This window comes from Pinus tabuliformis, chromosome 2_1 (assembly GCF_031772625.1).
Source record: "Pinus tabuliformis cultivar Carrire ecotype Pingquan chromosome 2_1, CPIR1, whole genome shotgun sequence".
Classification (NCBI taxonomy): domain Eukaryota; kingdom Viridiplantae; phylum Streptophyta; class Pinopsida; order Pinales; family Pinaceae; genus Pinus; species Pinus tabuliformis.
Genome location: NC_142299.1, coordinates 17152081 through 17172269, shown reverse-complemented (window position 1 = coordinate 17172269; position 20189 = coordinate 17152081). Strand labels below are relative to the sequence as shown.

Genomic DNA, 20189 nt, shown 5'->3' with positions numbered 1-20189 from the left:
CGCAATTTCTTTGAGCAAGGGTGTCTGCCACATTGCTCTGCGCAATTCTGGAGAGCTTGCTCTGCGCAATTCCCAAGAGCAAGGTTGGTTTCCCTCTAGGACTGTGCAGTTTTCCAAAATAGTGCAAGAACCGGGTTCAAACCAAGTCATGAGAGGTTAGCTTGTTGTTGGAAAATAAGACAAGTTAGCAAACACAAGCTATATAGCCAAAGATAAACTCAACTTAGAACACAAGTACTTAAGAAGTGCAAGACAAGCTGCTAGGATTTTGGTAGGGAGGCTCCAAAACAAAGTGAAGGAAAAAAATTGGAGGGTTGTTGTAGCCGCTATAACATTGGTGACACACTAGTTGAACTCTAGCTCTCTGTATGGACCTTGTTTCATGTAAAGTGAGTCTAACTTCTCCGGAAGTATTGTTCAATTCGTTGATCATCATGGCTTCTTCACTAACTTGTGTTAAAGATATAGTCCCTACCCTTCTCTTGATCGGTCAACACACATACCAACCCAAGTCAACTGAGTTGTTTCGATTGGGGATGAGAGGTATTATGATGCACAAGTAATATAATTGTCAGAGTCTTAGTTTCATCTCTGGTGTTTCTCCGCTGTGAGCATGCCTAGACAGTACCTCGATAGAGTCATGTAGGAACACAAGCATTGCTCTGCTTCCAACGAGCCTGGTTAGTACCCCAATGTTGTTACTTGCATCAAATCTCTACACAGGAATGCTTTATTTTCTTTCACCTTTATATATATATATATATATATATCTATAGATATATATATATATATATATATATATATATATATATATATATATATATATATATATATATATATATATATATATATATATATATATATATATATATATATATATATATATATATATATATATATTTATTTATTTATTTATTTTAATTTTTTATTTTTTTAGTTTTTAATTTTTAATTAATTAATTAATTTATTATTATTATTATTTATTATTATTATTATTATTTTATTTATTTTTTTTCAGAGAACTATGCATAGACACTTATTTATTTCATGAGGCAGAAGAGGGATCCCGACTTATTGAGAGAAAAAGAGGTTCTGCCTTCAGAGAAGTATGTTATATATATACCTCTCACATATTTGTTAAGGTTTTCCCCCTCACCTTAATCTACCTAACCAAGCTGACAAGGGTTAGCCGAATATAGAAAAACTGATTAGAGTAGGTGATACTAGTCAAAAGTGAAAGCGTTGTGTTTTCACCAAGACTCACTCTGAACAAAACATATTTTCCATCAGGGTACCATCAATTGAAGACAACAAGATCTTCATAAAGAGAGAGGAAAATGGATAACCAATTTTTGATAGTTGTACAAGTCCTCTTGTACTTCACCCTGCTTGCCTCAAGAACCAAACACGGTTTCATGTGAAGCTAAGCCTATGGGTGCATAAAAAGCAAAGAAAAAACAAGCAAAGCACAAAAGTAAACGAAAGGAAAACAAGTAATCAAAGCAAAACATGCATGCAAAGTGAACAAGGAAGCAAAGGAAAAAAGAAAGCAAAACACTACTCCTACTCCTACGCTAGAAAGTGCATGGGCCTACTCACGTAAAGTGATATTTCCAATGCAGACGCATTGGTTGGCCCATGTTGGTGAAGACATGGTTGAAAATAAAGATAAACAAGTAAACCAATGCACAAAAAAGATAAGACAATGAAGACCAACATGCTCGAATTTTAAATGCATCCAAAAAATAAAAGAGTAAAAGCGCAAGACAAACACTCTGCGGACGTACCATAGTGTTGCAACACACTGTGTGCAGACAATGAGGACATACACTCTTTTGACTGTGACAAATGAGAAAACATGAAAAAGGAAGACAACTTTCACTTAGAAATGGTGCTCGTTGTGTATGATTCCTCCAATGCATGAGCGATGGGATCATGTCATTGTGGTGGAGGATGTGAAATCTATAAACTATATTGATCTTCAATGCAAATAGGAGAGTGATGAAGAGCATGGGGTGTTTCAATAGATTTCTGATCAGAAGCATAATTGACCTCAAGATAATGGGGACCTGACATAACCATCAGCTTGGGCTGAAGTGACTCGACATCTTAAGGGGTTTCCACTTCATCATCAGGTAGATGATCAAAGACCAATGGCTTAGAAAGATCAACAACAAATGAATTAGCATCATGACCGAATGAAGGAGTGAAGAGATCATGTCGGCCACGATGAAAAAACTCGAGATGTTCATCGACATCCTCATGATCTGACAAACCATACAGAGGGGTTGATGAAAAACAAGAATGTTCACCCTTTGAGTTTTCAAAAATGATAGATGAAATATTGAGTGGATTCAAAAAGAAAGATGTTTCCTCTTCACAATGCAATTATGGACTATCATTCGATGTGTTCCGTGAATGGTCAGAAGTAAAAACATCCGATGATGAGTTTTCACAAGGGAAATAAAAAATGGTAGAATCACAAAATATGTCAGGAAACAACGGATTAGGTGCAGACAGAAGGAGATCATCCTTCGCTGCGTGCTCTTCTTCAGATTCCCACACACACTCATAAAAAATGACAACGCAGGTTGGCTGCTCAACACCAACTCCATCGACAACTTGATCCTCATGAACAACAAATGTGGAGTCCAGAAAGGGAGAACACAACACAGTACAATCTGAAGGATCAAAGGAACCAGAGGAAGGAGGTTGAGAAGACAAGATAGTGTGACAACCAACATGCTTGTAGTCCAAATCTACACAAATATCCAGAGCGAATGGGGTGGGAAGATGTGACAGTTCAAAATATGGGTTCAGAACTTCTCCTACCTCGCACTGCTGAGTTAGAGTTGTTTGATGAGAATCAGACGGAGGGTCACTTGTGACAACAACCTTGTCCGTCTTGGATTAGGCAACTCTAACATTGAGGTATACTGGGAGGGGTTCAAATTATTCTAACACGTGGATTTTCAGATATGTGAAGAAGATACTGAAATATTTCATTGAGAATTCTCTAATCAATTTCATCTTCTGGGATTTGAAAAGCAAGATTAAGAAAGTGATTGAAAAATTTTAGAAGGGATTCATCAGGTGCTTTCCGTAATTGCATAATTTTTATTGAGTGCTTTGTGATCATGCTGATAGAAAGCACATGCCAACTCTTCGATCATCTGATCATAAGAGCTAATAGAAGTTGAGGGAAATGCAACACACCATTGTAGTGCGTTCCCTTGGAACGTGAATGCGAACAACGAGCAAGAAATGTGATCCTCATGGATTTCATTCCTTTCACAGAAACCCATGAAGGCAACACTGTGACTAAGAAAATTTACTTTTCCTTCACCATCATATCTGTTACGTGACAAGTCATTAAGGAGATCCTCCGACACTACAAAATCACGTCCATGAGACATACATGTCGAAGGATTAACTGTAATGTAAGTCATGAATAATGTGCAGAGATTGAAAATAGACTTTGAGGACTCAGCTTGTCATCTGGCCCTTCTTTTAGCGTCAAAAATGTTGAAAGTTCTAGACGCGCCAACATGTCAGGGTATCTGCTCGGTAAGAAGTCCCAACTAGACCTCAGACCATTTGGAGTGGGAGTCCTAGTTGTTATCACCTAGAACTACAGTTCATGTACATAAGGTTGTCCCAAACAACAAAATTTTTCATTGTCAAAAAATGTGTCTAGTGGTTATGATCCTATGTGTGTCACTTAGGGATTATGATTTAAAAAGGTATTGTTGTGAATCATTGCAAAAAACCGTTAATCATTCTCTATCATATTTGGTTAAGGCATGTCTTGTCTTGTTTGCGTCATTTGTCCTTTGCGCAGTTTCACAGCGCAGTCTGATTGGCCAATTTGGCAGCGAAATGATGTTTCCGCCTTTTCGCAGCGTACTGTTTACCAGCCATTTCGTAGCGCGTTTTGTCAAATCTTAACTGTCTGCGCTACGAAATCGGGGTTTCGGGGTTTTTGTAGCGCCTTTTCTTGAAATGTCAAGTCTGGGAGGGGTGAGTCATAGGTCCGTCCACGTTTTTCAGTTGATGTCCTCTCCAGGTCATGATAGATCATCATTCCGCCATAAGGTCCAGGATCACGCATATGAATATCATCTTAAGGGATTTTATGAGGTATGGTTGTGTCATAATGTGTTTTCATGATGTGTAAACATGTCTGCTGTATGACGAGAGTTTTTTTAAAAAAAAAACGCAAAGAAGCCCGAGTTCTCATTTAAAGGGATCATCGCAAGCGAGCCTGCACTCCAAAGTCGAGATTGTTTTCGAGCTGTAGCTGCTATTAGTTTCCTGTGTGAAGATATTCGAAGCAAGATGGAAAAGAGGGAACATCGATCCGGTAGGTGCCTGAGAACAGAGCCAGAGGGGCTTGATGTTACACTCAGAGATGAAGGTGTAGCAAGAGCCTTTCGAAATGCTGGTTGCTGGAGGTTCTGCGAGAAGTTGAAGGGAGGACATGCAGAGGTAACGAAGGCTTTTGCATTGAATTTTACTGGATTGAATTCAAAGGTGTCAATGTTAGAATTTCCTGTGTCTCCTGAAGCCATTTCTATGGTCACTAAAATTCCGAGGGGAGGACAAGAATGGTTTAAAAATTTTAAATTTGACATGAGTCCCTGTAAAGAATTTTTGAAGGAACCATATGTAAATAAGGACCTCACCAAAGCGGTGCCAAGGAGTTATGTAAAAGAACATTATGCTATGCTCCTTACATGCATCCAGAAATACCTAACATGCGAGGGAAGGTACAACAAAGTTTATGCCTATCACTTCAAACTTTTGTTGCATTTCACAGGTAAAGCTTCAATAGATATCCCTTTCTATTTGTTCAGAAGCATTAGTAAAATGTGTGATAAAATCCAGTTAAAGAAAGATGGTTGTGAAACATCCTTGTTTCACCATGGTTTGGTAAAGTTGCTGGTGTTGGATGGTTTGCAAAAGATTGGCAGAGATTGGGATTGTTTTGTTTTTATGGCCGGCTTTCAAAGCAAAACAGGCCTCACTCCATTGCCTGTGAGGGAAAGGAAAGAAAGAATTGAAGAACCTACTCTGGCTGAGCTCAGAAAGGAGGTGACAGACCAAAAGAAGCCTAAAACCAAGTTAAGGAAATCAGAGAAGTCTGTGGTGGCAAAGGAGACACCTAAATCATCAGCAAAGGAAACACCTAAGTCATCATCTAAGGAGACACCTCAGTCATCAAAGCAGAAGATCCAGAAAAAGAAGGATGAAGCTGGACCAAGTGAAGTTGAAAAGATTTCAAGGGTAAAAACCAGAGGTCAACTAAACAAGGAGAAAGGTAAGTCAATTACTGTGGAAGAAAGCCCTATGTCAAAAGGCAGTTTAAGTGACTTACTTGTAGCTATTGAACTTGAACAAGATCAGCCAATACAGATTGAACCAATAGAGTTTGAGCAAGATCACCCAGTGCAGCCAATGCATATTGACCTCACTCAATCTTCACCCGAAAGTACTAAGAAACCAAGAGCTTCAAAAAGGTTGAGATTTGAGGAGCCTAGTAAAGAATATGCTTTCAAGCCATGTAGGCCAGTCACAAGAAGACAAATGAAAGAGGTGGAGAAAGCGCAGAAAGAGGAGGCACCTTTAGAAGTGCCTAGTACAGATGTACTTGAGGTTTTGGCCAGAACAGTTCATGCAACCAGGAGTAAAGACACGAGTAATAGGGTCATCATCAGTAAAGGTGGAAATGTCATTGCTATCAAGCAACAGGCAGGAACAACACAAGAAGAAGTGCCTCAGATTAAAAAATTTTCTAAGGAAAGGGCAGTGAGATATGCAAATTATAAAAAGGCTGTACTTAAAGGCAGTACAAGTCTAATGGGCCAAACTGACTCAGTGTCTGATGCATATTTGTGGACAGTGCTAGCTCTGAAGCAGGCAAAAACCATGAAACAGCTGAACACAAGCCTAAGAGCAGAAAACAAGGCTTTGAAGAAAGAAGTTAGCAGTTTGAAGAAGAAGCTAGGTAAACTAGCTGATTAATCCAAGGGGAAATTTGGTTTTCAAGTTTTGATAAATTTTGGTTTCCATCATTTTGAAACTTTTTGGATCCTTTACACCTGTACAAAGTAGCTGAAGAAATCATGAAGTTAAGTCAACAGTGCTTTAAGATTCATATGTTCTGTTTTGATTATCTACAGCAGTTTCGTAGCGCGCTACGAAACTGCTGTAGATGACTGTTTTATGAGAAAAAATGAAATTGATGCTGAGGTCAGCAAATCTTGAAAAGGATGACTCGAGGCCAGTAAGAAGACTATACAAAGCTATCCAGATATTCAAAGGGTGACAGGTGTGAGTGTTGGAGAAAAAGGTGAAATATTTTGTTTTTTGCTAAAGTCTTCCTAAAGCTACTTTATGACCGAATTATTAGGGTTCTGGTAGGGTTACCGGAATTTTGGGTTGGACACCTGTTCAGTTCACAAAGCATCCAGATCATAAGGCATATGGTGTTATGCATGGTTATTAAAGGTATTAAATAGCTTGAAGCATGTTCTTTTGGAAATGAAGACCGATGGAAGGCAGGGACCGTGAAAACAGGGCACACATCTTCACCAACTAATGAGTCATCTGCACAGCTAGAATCCAAGGCAGCTCGTTCAGTGAATGCCTCTCCAATTTATTTCGGCCACTACAGAAAGGGTACAGGTGTCAAGGCTCAGGAAAGCATCATGCACACGAGGAGATAGACTTTGAATTTCAATGTGATTAGGACTCTATGTATTCACAGCGCAATACCTTTGTATTTAATAAGTTTGTTTAGATATAGATAAGGCAATTAATGATAGGATTTCGAGCTCCCCTCATGCTGGAGGAGGAGTCTCAAGTAGTTGTAGTTTTGTTTTCCTATATATAGGAGAAACTCTGATGTAAGAGGGGTTGGAGATTTTTATAAAAACAGAGTTTTCATATTGGCTTATGTAAAAGACTTTGACAGTAATAAGAAAGAGTACTTTTTCTTCCCAAGATTCATCTTGTGTCTCAAATGCTCAGAGTATATGTGGTTTGGTTTTATTCATCTTGTTTTACAGTTCACTAAACATGCAATCACTCTGAATTCACCTAGTGCTCAGACTTCCTGTGTATGTTTTTTGAGTTGAGGTTCTTCTTGGTAAATGTTTTGAGCATTTAGACATTATATGCCTTGGTTTCCATGATTGAGTAGCCACTTGTTTACTGCAGAAGTGTATGACTCCATGAGCCCAATGGGAGAAGCCTAATTTTGTTGTTCCAACCAGCTTAAATTTCATTTACTGTTTAAAGAGTTAGCCATCTTTTCTTGCCCTTAATGCATATCAAAAATCTGTGAGAGAGCCCTCTCAGACTAAGGAGGCTAAGCCTTAGTTAAAAGCCTGGTTTGAAATAGTTGCATGAGATCTTGCTAAGTAGCAGCCCTTAGTACACGATTTTGTGATAACACTAGTAGTGGGTAGTAAAGTAATGCCTTGACTACGATAACGCATAGAGGTAAGTGTGATATCTTTATCGGAAGCAAGTGTGTAACCTTGTAGCGAGTCAAGTGAGATGCATGGGGGTTCTATCACGCGAAGGGGAAAAGGAAGTGTGTCCCTTAGGAGCCTGTAATAGTATGCAACCTGAAGGGAACACATGAGCGGAATGACATCAAGCTGGAAAGAAGAATAGTACACATTCCAAAGTGTCAGGTTAAACCAACAACATGTTTGCAACAAGATTCATACAATTGCATACAAAATCGTTCATACACAAATGCGTAAGTTAAATAACATACAAACATATGCATGAAAACATGTTGGTTCTATATATATATATATATATATATATATATATATATATATATATATAAAGTGAAATTTCCATCCATACATACACCATTGATAGCCACTAGCCCCAATAGTGGAACATTACAGTCAACACCACTTGCTCCTCCAAAGAGATGTACTTGCTTTGCACTGTGGAGAAGCCAAGGCTCATCACAATACTCTCCAAGCCTTCTCTAAGAAATGCCTAGACAAAAGTTTGGCTCCCAAAAGCCTGTACTATGAGTTATGAGGTTCTATATATAGAAAAGGGTGGGGTGACCCTTGAAATTCCCCTTTGACTCTTGGACTACCCTCATGAATCTTCACATTACATAGTGATTATTCACATTCCACTAATGACACTTGGAATTTCACTTACAATATATTTACAATAATACAATTTGCACATATACCCATGTGGGACAAAAAAAAGCTTGAGTCAGCCTGACAAGACAAATAACATCACTTGGGGTCTTGGGGAAAGACCAACTCGGTAACCTCCTCGCAATGGTCTTCAGTGACGAACTGATACCAAGCTTGGTACTGTGCTATTGTGTCCTCGTACTATTTGGTGCATCTTTGTCGAGGCAGACTCTTGCCTCCATGGCTTCCTAGTAATGGTTTTGAAACCTCTGTTCAACTCAACCTTAAGCATGCGCAACACTGTCCTGAGTGTGGTTGGACCAACGATGTACTTATGCATGTTCTCTATGTTGATATGCAAGTCATTATTGGTGGCTTTGAGCATCAACTACTATATGTACTTGTCGACATCCAACATGACTTGGTTCTTCCTCATGGATTAAGTGAGGGTTTCGATGGAAGGGATCATGTGCATTCGCGCTATGACATCCAGACTCTTAAACAACCATGCATAGGAAGCCTCAATGCTAGTGATGAGCGGGGGGAGTTGCTCATAGTTCTGAATCAACATCTGAATTCATGCTTTGTTAGCTCAGCCTGTGGCTTCATCCTCTAGTGCAAGTAAAGCATGCCCCCCATGTATCTCATTGTCCATTCTTGCATGTGCATAATAGTAGTGTGAATGTATTTTAGCGTTTATGTTGTCTGCGCGTGCTCCTGGTGAAAGCCGTATAGATGGATAACTACTTTATTCAACGTGAAAAATCTATTATACACTATTTGCATGGTAGCCTCCAAATTTGATATCTCCACCAGCATTTCTTTCTTCATTTCTCCCATAACAGATCCTGCATACTGCTTTGTTCTCTTCATGGCCTCTTGTAAGTCCTTTGTCATCTGTTGATTCTCTATAATCAAGAACTTTACTATCAAACTGATGGCTTCTGCATAAGCCTTCAAAGCCTCGGTGATGGCAAATGGATGTCTTCTAACATCTGGCACAATCACCCTTCCTTCTATGTGCGCAGGTGATGTATGATCATCCGGGAGCTTCTTTCTTCGTGCATGTACAATCCTCTGTTGTGACTCGTCAAATGCCAGATTGTACACATCCATCTCTGGATCATCATCAAGGAGAAAAACTTCTTCTTGTTCACTCGGGACTAGTTATTATTTTGGAGGTGGCGAAGACAGTGGTGCGACCTCAAATTCCCTCAACATGAGATCGATGTCTTTGTCAAGTAGCTCATGTTTTGTCTCCATGCCTGTTTCCTCAACCAACTGCTCAACCTACTGAGCAAGTTCCTGAACCTAAACCTACTCACCCTCTTCTTCATCTGCTGGCTTCTCTACTTTTTCAACCAGTATCCGCATAGTTTTCCCTATCAGTGTGCCTTGTCCTTCTTCCTATTTTTGTTTCTGCCTTTCTTCCCTTTCTCTCCTCCCGAGCTCTTGTTTTGCTTTCAATTTCTTCTCCACCTCCTATAATCTCCTCCCTGTATTTTCCAACCTTTGTTTCTATCTCTTCTTCCACTCTACTCTCCTTTCGCGCTGTCACATCTTCGCCTCTATCTCCAAAGCTACTTTCTCAACAAGTGTATCTTCGTTGAACTTGTAGCTTTGCTCAGCCTCTGCGCTCTCGGTAATCTTCCTCTTCCCTTTTTCTTGTGTTAGTTTGTTGCTCACTACTACTGTGGTTGTTGCTTCTTGTGGTGTTGCTGCCTGCTGAGCTGCTTTCCATTCTACAACCATGCTGACCGGTTCATTGAGCATAGAGGAGTTGTATCAATACCTCCAAGGATCTTCGTTTGGCTAATGACATGCCCATCGATTCATGGGTAGTACACCTTCACACAGTGGTTCTCGCATATGCGGTGGGGGTCGTACTGATTGTATCTCTTAGTGCCGAACTGAAACATACTCAAGTCCTCAGCCTCGACATCCACATCTTTCAAGCTCTGGATCTCATACAACCCAACTTGTAAAGGAAGAATAGGCCATGGTGCCTTATTATTCATGTGCAGTCCCATTTACAACCATGTGGAGATGTGATATACAACCTCTTGCATGTCCATCTTTTCTGTGGAAAACCATGGTAGCTCACGCGGAGGCTTCTCCACGCCAAACATCCTGATGAAGGTGTCAACGGGTGAGGAATACCAATTTGCAATGTTAAGCAATGCCTCCATTGGTTCTTGGGACATGCAAGGTGAATCCTGTTCGAATATCATCCAGTACAGCAGGGTGATGAAGTGGTCAGATAGCCTTTCCAAGACTCCTCAGTAGCTGCACTTAGATAGAAACTTGCAATAGATGTTCACAACATCATCTGATGGTGTCCATGTCCAACCCATGACAGGGAACTGTTGTTGCGCACAGATTTCATCAAGTAGATATGCAGACATAAAGAATCTTGTAGGCATTAGACACATGCAATTTCACCTGAAGAGCCAACATGTCCGACCAATTGAAAGGCCTTCCTTCCTGTGGCAACTGATCTAACATAACAACCCAACTCTGTGGGAAGCTCACTGTGCTCTCTTGACCATACAAGTGACATGAGAAGATGACCAGGAGTTGGTAAGCCTTCCTGAGTAACTTTGTCTTGTAGACTTGGTTGGGTACTGCTTGAAATCCAATGGCTCTTTTACCCAACGTTTCATGATATGTCTAGTGTTCACATTTTTGTTGGGAGTGAAGTGCATCCATGTAGTTCATTGGCTACGGGAAGTGATACATCTAATGGTATTTTTCTGTCCTGAAGGTGGCAAGCTGTGTTCCACTGGTACTGTGCAGTGCCATCGTCTTGGGATTAGTATGTGAGAAAACCCATTGAATGATATTCGTGCATGGGAAGGTGGGTACCTGCATGCAACCCTGTACAAGCCTAAATTTTGAATGTTGACATAGACTTGTCGATCTTCCAGATCTTCCTTGAAACAACCTGCAAATATGTCCTTTATTTCTTTCCATGTGATCTTCATGTATTTCTCTATGAACAACTATGTGTCTGGATAGGGCGAGTTCATTAGCACCTATTAAACCATGTCTCCAGTGCTACTCTCTACAGTGTCCTTTGATCTATCTCTCTTGGAAACCATGATGCATATACTACTAAGAGACTGCTCAACATCCGATGTACCTGGAGACAGAGCGGAAGCCTCAATGCTAGTGATGAGCAGGGGGATCTGCTCATAGTTCCATATCAACATCTGAATCCGTGCTTTTTCTAGCACAGCCAATGGCTTCATTCTCTTGTGCAAGTAAAGCAGGCCCCCCTTATATCTCATTGTCCATTCTTTCATGTGCATAGTAGCAGTGTGAATGTATTTGAGAGTTTGTGTTGTCTACGCGCACTTCTACTGAAAGACATATAGATGGATGACCGCTTTGTGCATGGTGACAATCTGCTATACATTTTTTGCATCGTGGCCTCCAAAGTTGATATCTCTGCCAGTATTTCTTTCTTCATTTCTACCATAGCAGATCCTGCGAACTTCTATGTTCTCTTCTTGGCCTCTTGCAAGTCCTTCGCAATTCATTCATTCTCTGATATGAAGAACTTGACTATCGAACTTGTGGCTTCTGCATAAGCCTTCAAAGTCTCAGCCATGGAAACTAGTGTCTTCTCACATATGGTACAATCACCCTTCCTTCTGTGTGCGTAGGTGATGTATGATCATTCGAGATCTGATTTCTTCGTGCATGTACAATCCTCTACTGTGACTCATCAAAACACATATTGTACACATCTGTCTTCGGATCATCATCAAGGAGAAAAGCTTCTCCTTGTTCGCTCAGGACTGGTTGTGTTTCTATAGGTGGTGGAGATAGTGGTGCGACCTCAGATGCCGTAGGCATGAGATCGATGTCTTGGTCCTCTAGCTCTTGTTCCATCTCCATGTTTGTTGCCTCAACCAACTATTCAACCTGCTGAGCAAGCTCCTGAACCTGCACCTTCTCACCCTCTTCTTCATCTGTGTGTTTCTCTGCTTCTTCAACCTGTATCTGCACAATTTTCTCTGTTAGTGCACCTTTTCCTTCTTCCTGTTCCTGTTTCTGCCTTTCTTCCCTTTATCTCCTCTTGAGCTCTTGTTCTGCTTTCATATTCTTCTTCATCTCCTGCAATCTCCTCTATGTATCTTCCAAAATTTTCTTCTCTCTCTTCTTCCGCTCTACTCTCCTTTCGCAATGTCGCTTCTTCACCTCTATCTCCAAGGATACTTTCCTTAGTAGTGTATCTTCTTTGAACTTGTAGCTTTGCTCAACCTCTGCGCTCTCACAAATCTTCCTCTTGCCTTTGTCTTGCGTCGGTTTTCTACTCACTACTGGTGTGGTTTTTGCTTCCTATGGTGTTGCTGCCTGCTAAGTTGTTTTCCATTCTACAACCATGCTGACCGATTCATTGAGCCTAGAGGATTTGTAGTAATAACTCCAAGGATCTTCCTTTGGCCAATGACATGCCCCGTGGACCCATGGGTAATACACCTTCGCACAGTGGTTCTCACATATGCGGTGGGGGTCGTACGGATCGTAACTCTTGGTGCCAAACTGAAACTTCCTCAAGTCCTTGGCCTCGACATCCACATCTTTCAAGATTTGGATCTCATACAACCCAACTCGCAAAGGAAGAACATGCCATGGTGCCTTATTCTTCATGTGCAGTCATGTTGACAACCCTATGGAGATGTGATATTCAACCTCTTGCATGACCATCTTGTTTGTGGCAAACCTCAGTAGCTCTTGTAGAGGCTTCTCCAGGCCAAACATCCTGATGAAGGTGCTGCCAGGTGCGACATATCAATCTGAAACGTTAAGAAATAGCTACATTTCTTCTTGGGACATGCAAGGTGGATCCTGTTCGAATATCATCTTGGACAGCTGGGTGATGAAGTGGCCAGATAGTCTTGCCATGACTCCTCGGTAGCTGCACTTAGAGAGCAACTTGCAATAGACGTTCACAACATCATCTGATGGTGTCCATGTCCAACCCATGACAAGGAATTGTTGTTGGGCACAAATTGCATCAAGCAGATACACAGACATAAAGAATCTTGCTTGTCCATCCTTAGGTGGATTTTGGGCATTAGACACATGCACTTTCAGCTGAAGAGCCAACATGTCCGACCAGTTGAAAGGCCTTCCTTCCTTTTCCAACTGATCTAACATAACAACCCAACTTTGTGGGAAGGTCTCTGTGGTCCCTTGACCATACAAGAGACATGCGAAGATGACCAGGAGTTGGTAAACCTTCCTAAGTAACTTTGTCTTGTAGATCTAGTTGGGTGTTGTCCTGAACTTCGATGGCTCTTTTACCCAACGCTTCATGATATCTCTAGTGTTCACATTGCTGTTGAGAGTGAAGTGCATCCATGTAGTTCACTAGTTGTGGCAACTGATACATTTGATGGAAGTTTTCCGTCTTGTAGGCAATAATATTTGTTCCAATGGTACTGCTCAGTGTCATCGTCTTGAGATCAGTATGTGAGACAACCCAGTTAATGATATCCATGCACAGGAAGGCAGGGTACCTGCATGAAACCCTAAACATGCCTGACTTGTGAATGTTGACATAGACTTGTTGATCTTCTAGATCTTCCTTGAAACTGCCTGCAAATATGTCATTTATTTCTTCCCATGTGATCTTCATGTCCTTCTCTACAAATAACTGCATGTCTGCATAGATGGGTGACTTCATTGGCACCTTTTCAACCACGTCTCGAGTGTTGCTCTCTATAGTGTCCTTTGATCCAACACTCTTGGAAATGATGATGCCTGTATTGCTGAGAGATTTCTCAACAAATGATGTACCTAGAGACAGAGTGGACACTCATGGCAAGCAAATGTGAACTTAAAACACAAAGCACTTCAAGGATCAATCATGTAACAAACTGGGTGACTGCTGGGCAAGATTGCACATTAGTGACTCTCAAAGGCAGAGGGATTGTCAACTAGATCTGCACATTGCGCAGTCCCAATTGCCAGTGAGATGTGCTACTGACTAGAACTGCACAGAGCGCAGTCTAGCTAAGCTTGCTGTGGACTAGAACTTTGCAATGCACAGTTCAGTCTAGCTTGATTGTTGGCTGGGACAAGTGTAGTCTAGTTGAGCTTGCTATGGATTAGAACTGCGCAATGCACATCTCAGTCTGGCTTGATTGCTGGCTGGGACTGCACATTGCGCAATCCCAGTGGGCAAGTCTGGACACTATCTCCCAGAACTGCGCAGATCATAGCTAGAGGCTAGTGATAGGCATGCTCTATGCGATTCCTAGATCCAAGGCAGAGCCTTGAGTCCCAGGAAAGTGTAGTGCATGTCGGGCAAAGCAAGATCCGGGCTAAGGCAACCCATATTTGCCAAGGGGCGACTTGGAAATAAGTAGATTTGAGTGTATGGGAAAATATGGTGCAGATCTGAGTGAATGGAGATGCATACAATCAAAACCAATGCAAGAATTAGTCAAACGAATGAACAATGAAGTTGGTGGGCTAAGTTGCTGCAACGACGACTGTTAGTGCAAAAACAATGTTATGCATGCGACACTTAAGAAATACAACGAAAAACTTGAAACAACACTTCTACAAGTTAAAACAAACTAAAACGCCAGTGGTCGTTCAATAAAACATGTAAAGCAACACTCACACAAGCCAATGAAACAAAAGCGACAAGAAAAACAACGAAAGACTTGAAAAAAAAAACTTACTTGGAAAAGTTGTACTGAAGGTTCCTAGATGCCTCGGGAATGCCAGAGCTCCGAAATCAAATGTGTAAAATGAGTTATGGGGCGTCTATAAAATATATTTGGTAGATTTAGGGTTTATGATGCACATGCCAAAAATCTAGGAAAAACGACAAGTGGTGGGAAGTTTCTACAATTTACTTGAGTGTAACTTCCAGTGCTAAAAATAGATACCTATTTTTAGAGATGCTTTTTGCTTTTTGCTTTTTGAGGAAAGGCTGCAATGTATGGAAGGAAGAATTGTGCAATTCTGGAGGGAACGAAGCAACCTACCGGCACATGCAGCGAACAACAAATAAAAGAATGCTTCTGTGCAATTCCTGGGTTGAGTGGCTCTGGTTTCCTATCATGCTTTGCACGATTTCCCAGTCAAAGACAAGATGCCAGTTGGGTATGTGCAGTTCCTGAGCCTAAGGCCAGTGTCTAGATGTTCTGTGCAATTTCTATTAGCAAGGCTCCCTGTCGGGCTGCTCTGCACAATTATGGAGAGCGGGTCTGACTGTCAAGCTTCTTTGTGCAATTCCTAAGAGCAAGCCTGACTGTTGGGTTGCTCTGCGCAATTCCTGAGAGAAAGGTTGGTTTCCCTCTAGGACTACACAATTTTCCAAGACAACACAAGACCCAGGTTCAAACCAAGTCACGTGAAGTCAGCTTGTGGTCGGAAAACAAGACAAGTTAGCAAACACAAGTTATAAAGCCAAAGATAAACTTAATTGAAAACACAAGTACCTGAGTAGTGCAAGACAAGTTGCTAGGATTTTGGTAGGGAGGCTCCAAAACAAAGCGAAGGAAAAATATTGGAGGGTGGTTGTAGCCACTACAACAGGCCCTTTGGCATGGGCAGTAATGGAAGGTTGAGATGGTACCATAACCCATAGGTCCCAAGACTTAGGTAGCATTGGGATCCAGGAGAATCCATTTGGGCGAGGATTGGTTGGAGGATTGTTTGGGATCCAGATGAATCTATCGAGGGAAAGAATGGTTAGACGATCGTTTGGGATCCTTGTATCGAAGGATCCATTCATGATCATGTAGTGCGAAGATATGGAATAACACACTGGGTTGCATGGGATCCTAGTAATAATACTTCTGTTGTGGATAATAGTGAATTGCTTGAGGGAAAACAATCTTTGGGTAGGAGGATTTGTAATATTCCCTTTCTTGATCTGGTCAAAATGGATAGAATTTGTCCATTGTATTTACCGTGGTATTTTCCCATGGTATTTGCCTTTGGTTTTGGAGGGAAAAATAATAAAATAGGGTCTTTAGAGAGTCCATCAAGCCTATAAAAGGGGATAGAAACTAAGCATTTGGATCATTCTGGGTTATCTATCCTATTGTGTTTTCTTGAGAATTTGGCGTGGCCAGTTTCCAGTTTTGATCCCAGGACGAAAACCACGTGGTGAATTTGTCTGGTGGATCCATCCAAGGTCCACAATTGAGCTTCAATGTCTTAGGTCAGTGTCTTAACCAACAGTCGTGCATGCCATTTGCAAGAGCTCCGATTTTATTGTATGGGCATGTATTTTTTTTTCAACTAATAATATAAATAAAAAGGGTTGCATTCCTAGATCTTCTCTGTGTTCTTGTTCTTAATGAAAAATTGTTTTAAATTAGAACACTAAGATGTTCTAGATCTATCGAAATTTTTATCATTGGGAATCTTACACATGAGATAAAAGAACAAATAGATTTATTGAATTTCCTCCATATAATTCTTATATAAATTATAGGTAAATAGTCCAATTAAATTTCCTCCACTTGATTTATATATAGAATATAAATAAATAGTCCTATCATTTTTTTTTATATAATTTTTTATAAACTATTATAATAGTAAACCAATATCATCTATATCTACTTTATTAAATATACTTTAGAATTTTAGCATACATATATAATTTCTTTGTTTAAGTTCTACCAAATTTAACATCATAAATCTATAACATATCAGATATATATGATTTTATTTTTTTCATTAAAAAAACTTTATTTTAACACATCAATATTTTTTTTTACACTAAAAAAATACTTTATTTTAACACGTCAATATTAAAAGCTTAAAACTAATCAAAATAAAAGTTCTACTTCAAATTGAAAATGTAAATCTTTCTTTCATATTTGATACTTATGAAATTCTCAATAAAATTAACACCCACCAATTCAGAACCAAATTGTAATGCCGCTGACAGCATATTCTGTAATTTCTGCAAGTCCGGTCCAATTGACACAATCTCCTTTAATTTCTGCAAGCCTGGAACATTGGGCCAAGGAAACTTACGGAGATTCGATGCTTGTTGCTGCTTTCCCTAAGAAAATGCAAGAAATGAAATATGTTCAAATCAGACATCTCACAATAATGAGAATCAGAATATGAATCGTAGTATTATCAGATGGATATGAAAGATCGTGACCCACCTCCTCCCTTAGTTTCAAAAGTTCAGATATGTGGTTCATAAGGTCATCGAGATTGACATCCTCGACTCCAACAATATCTTTACGTATGCTGCTAATGGGATCTGATCCAGAGGTTGAAGCTTCATCATGGGAAGCTCCTGGAGGAGCTTGAGAAAAGGGACCACTCTCTGCACAATCAAAATCGCAATCACCATTCAACATTAGTATTGTCATTTTGCAGAACCATGCGATGATGGCCGCTTATTGTAAGATCGGAGGGGACTTCTGTGAAATGACCACATTATTATTAACAATATCCAGAGAGATAAACGAAAGTAGAATCGGAGGGGACTTTATTATTAACAATATCCAGAGACATACCTGAAGGCGCAGCACCTGCTGAAGTGGTAACGGGTCGTTTCTCAGCATTGAGTCTGGCGTCCACATCTTCTCCCTCAGATTTCAGTGAAACATTGGAAGAACCCGAGGGTGGAGCTTTATAGCACCCGGGGACTCCTGAAACATCAGCCACATCATGGGAAACTCCTGGACCGCTCTCTGCATAATCAAAATCACAATCACCATTCAACATTAGTATTGCACAATATTGTCATTGTGCAGAACCATGCGATGATGGCCGCTTATTGTAGAATCGGAGGGGACTTCTGTGAAATGACCACATTATTATTAACAATATACAGAGACAGAGACAGAAACGAAAGTATTCTACCTGAAGGCGCTGTCTGAGCACCTGCTGAAGTGGGATCGGGTCGTTTCTCAACTGCTGAAAAGCAGCAGAAGAGATTGCAACAACGGGAAACATTAGAAGAACCCGAGGGTGGAGCTTTATCGCACCCGGGGACTCCTGAAACATCAGCCACATCATGGGAAACTCCTGGACCGCTCTCTGCATAATCAAAATCACAATCACCATTCAACATTAGTATTGTCATTGTGCAGAACCATGCGATGATGGCCGCTTATTGTAAAATCGGAGGGGACTTCTGTGAAATGACCACATTATTATTAACAATATCCAGAGACATAAACGAAAGTATTCTACCTGAAGGCGCTGTCTGAGCACCTGCTGAAGTGGGATCGGGTCGTTTCTCAACTGCTGAAAAACAGCAGAAGGGATTGCAACAACGGGGTTTGATTGGCATTGTTCTTGTGAAACACAAGAGCCTTCACTTGATTGACTCAAGCAATGGGACGATGGTAAGACCAGAGTATTTCCCTCACAAATGAAAATCACAACACACTTGTCTGAACTAAGTGTTCACGCGATTTCTGAACCAACTGCATATGAAAGGCGAGTTATAAAAAATGGCCGGCAGTTCTCACGATATTCCCCGAAAAAAAAATAAATTACTTTTTAAACTGCCCGTCAATTTCCGTCCCAGGCTTTAATTCACTCTGTAGTGCCCTCCATGTTGTCCATGTACTGTCTGCCGAACCCTAAGTGGTGGGCTCCACGTTCTTCTCCCTAGTGCGTTCCACGGATGAATCGAAATGGTAGTGGCTTCACACTTTTTGATGCTCGATTCCTCTACCTCAAGATCGTATGGAGTCTTAGGTGAATCCACCAACCTCAATGCATTCCTTTAGCAATCTCACCACTCATCCTTTGACATGAATTTAACATTTAACTCTTTTCGTAAGAATAAAGCTGTGGAAAAAATTTACATTTTTCCTAATTCAAGTTTGAGAAATTAATTTGGAATTTTATATTATTATACAAATAAAAAGTTTATTTTTTAAATATTATATGATTTTGATTGGATTATTATATTGTTTGTCATCTACTTTGATGTTTTTAGAGTGGAAAGAGTGGATGAATCAATTCACAATTTTTTTTTAACCAATGAGACCTAGTTTGGCAAATTAGGATTTGAAACCATCCGAGAGTATGTTGAAGGATCAAATGACGTTATTTTGGTGTAAAACTTTGCCTCTTTAGTGTAACATATTTTTTTCTTATTCTATATCCAAAGGCATTTCCAAGGACACAAGAATTGCATCAATCAGAGTCCTTATGCAAAAGTTATGCCACTTAGGACTTGACATTTCTGTTTTGACCACCATGATTCAATAGGATGTCAAGTCAGCCCCCATAATTCACAGGAATTGGGCTACCCACATGATTATGATGAAAAAGACTCTATAACAATGTATATTGTCACTTTGCTAAAGAGTTGAGGTAGTCAAATCTAATTACTAGTAGGCTATTGGGCTTTGTTAAAACCAGGCCATTAGGAGGAAAAGGGGTTATACTCTATCTAGTGCATTTATTCCATAGTTGAACAAAAATAGCCGAAAGGGATAGGAGATAGAGCACACATAGAAGATTTGTGCACTATAGTAGCCCACAGACCATAAACTATACTTCTTTGTATTCACAGTCATATTTTCATTTAGAGAAAGAGAGTGGAGCAACCTCACCTTCTAGTTTGATTTTTCTCCCGAAAGGGTTTCCCAAGTCATATTGTATCTTAAATGTGTTTGTAAGCTTTTATTTCATCATTATCTATTTTTTTCATAGTTTTAATTCGAATGCATACACTATTAACAATAATCTACAAATATATAAATCTAAAGAGATATAAAATTGTAATAGTGTAGATTTTTAGATTTTTTAAGCATAATTTTATCATATATGTTATGACGAACTATCAAGTGGAATATCGACAATAGTTTATAGATCATCATATTTCATATTATGTCTAATTATATTTATGTGTAGAAATAATAAATTTTAAAAACCTCATCTACACGCAAAGTCTCAACTATCAATTTACGATGTGAGTTTTAATAAGGAATTTGTAAATTATAATTTTTTTATTAAAATATTTTATTAATAAGGAATTTG

The 20189-nt window shown here is 39.9% G+C and overlaps 1 protein-coding gene across 2 annotated transcripts in view; it reads right to left on the bottom strand.

Annotated features, from left to right (window-relative positions):
• LOC149198452 (uncharacterized) overlaps window positions 1-18671 on the bottom strand; it is a 50004-nt gene extending 31333 nt beyond the window's left edge. The window contains exons 1-5 of one of the 2 annotated variants that reach the window (XM_089399280.1): window positions 18384-18671; window positions 18051-18227; window positions 17702-17878; window positions 17342-17508; window positions 17083-17232 (exon numbers count right to left, since the gene is read on the bottom strand). In XM_089399280.1, the coding sequence (XP_089255406.1) occupies window positions 17083-17232; window positions 17342-17508; window positions 17702-17878; window positions 18051-18227; window positions 18384-18483 (771 nt within the window). In that variant the 5' untranslated portion in view covers window positions 18484-18671. The remainder of the gene's footprint in view (window positions 1-17082; window positions 17233-17341; window positions 17509-17701; window positions 17879-18050; window positions 18228-18383) is intronic. The other variant, XM_089399281.1, reaches the window with a different exon arrangement.
• Between the last annotated feature and the right edge of the window lie 1518 nt (window positions 18672-20189).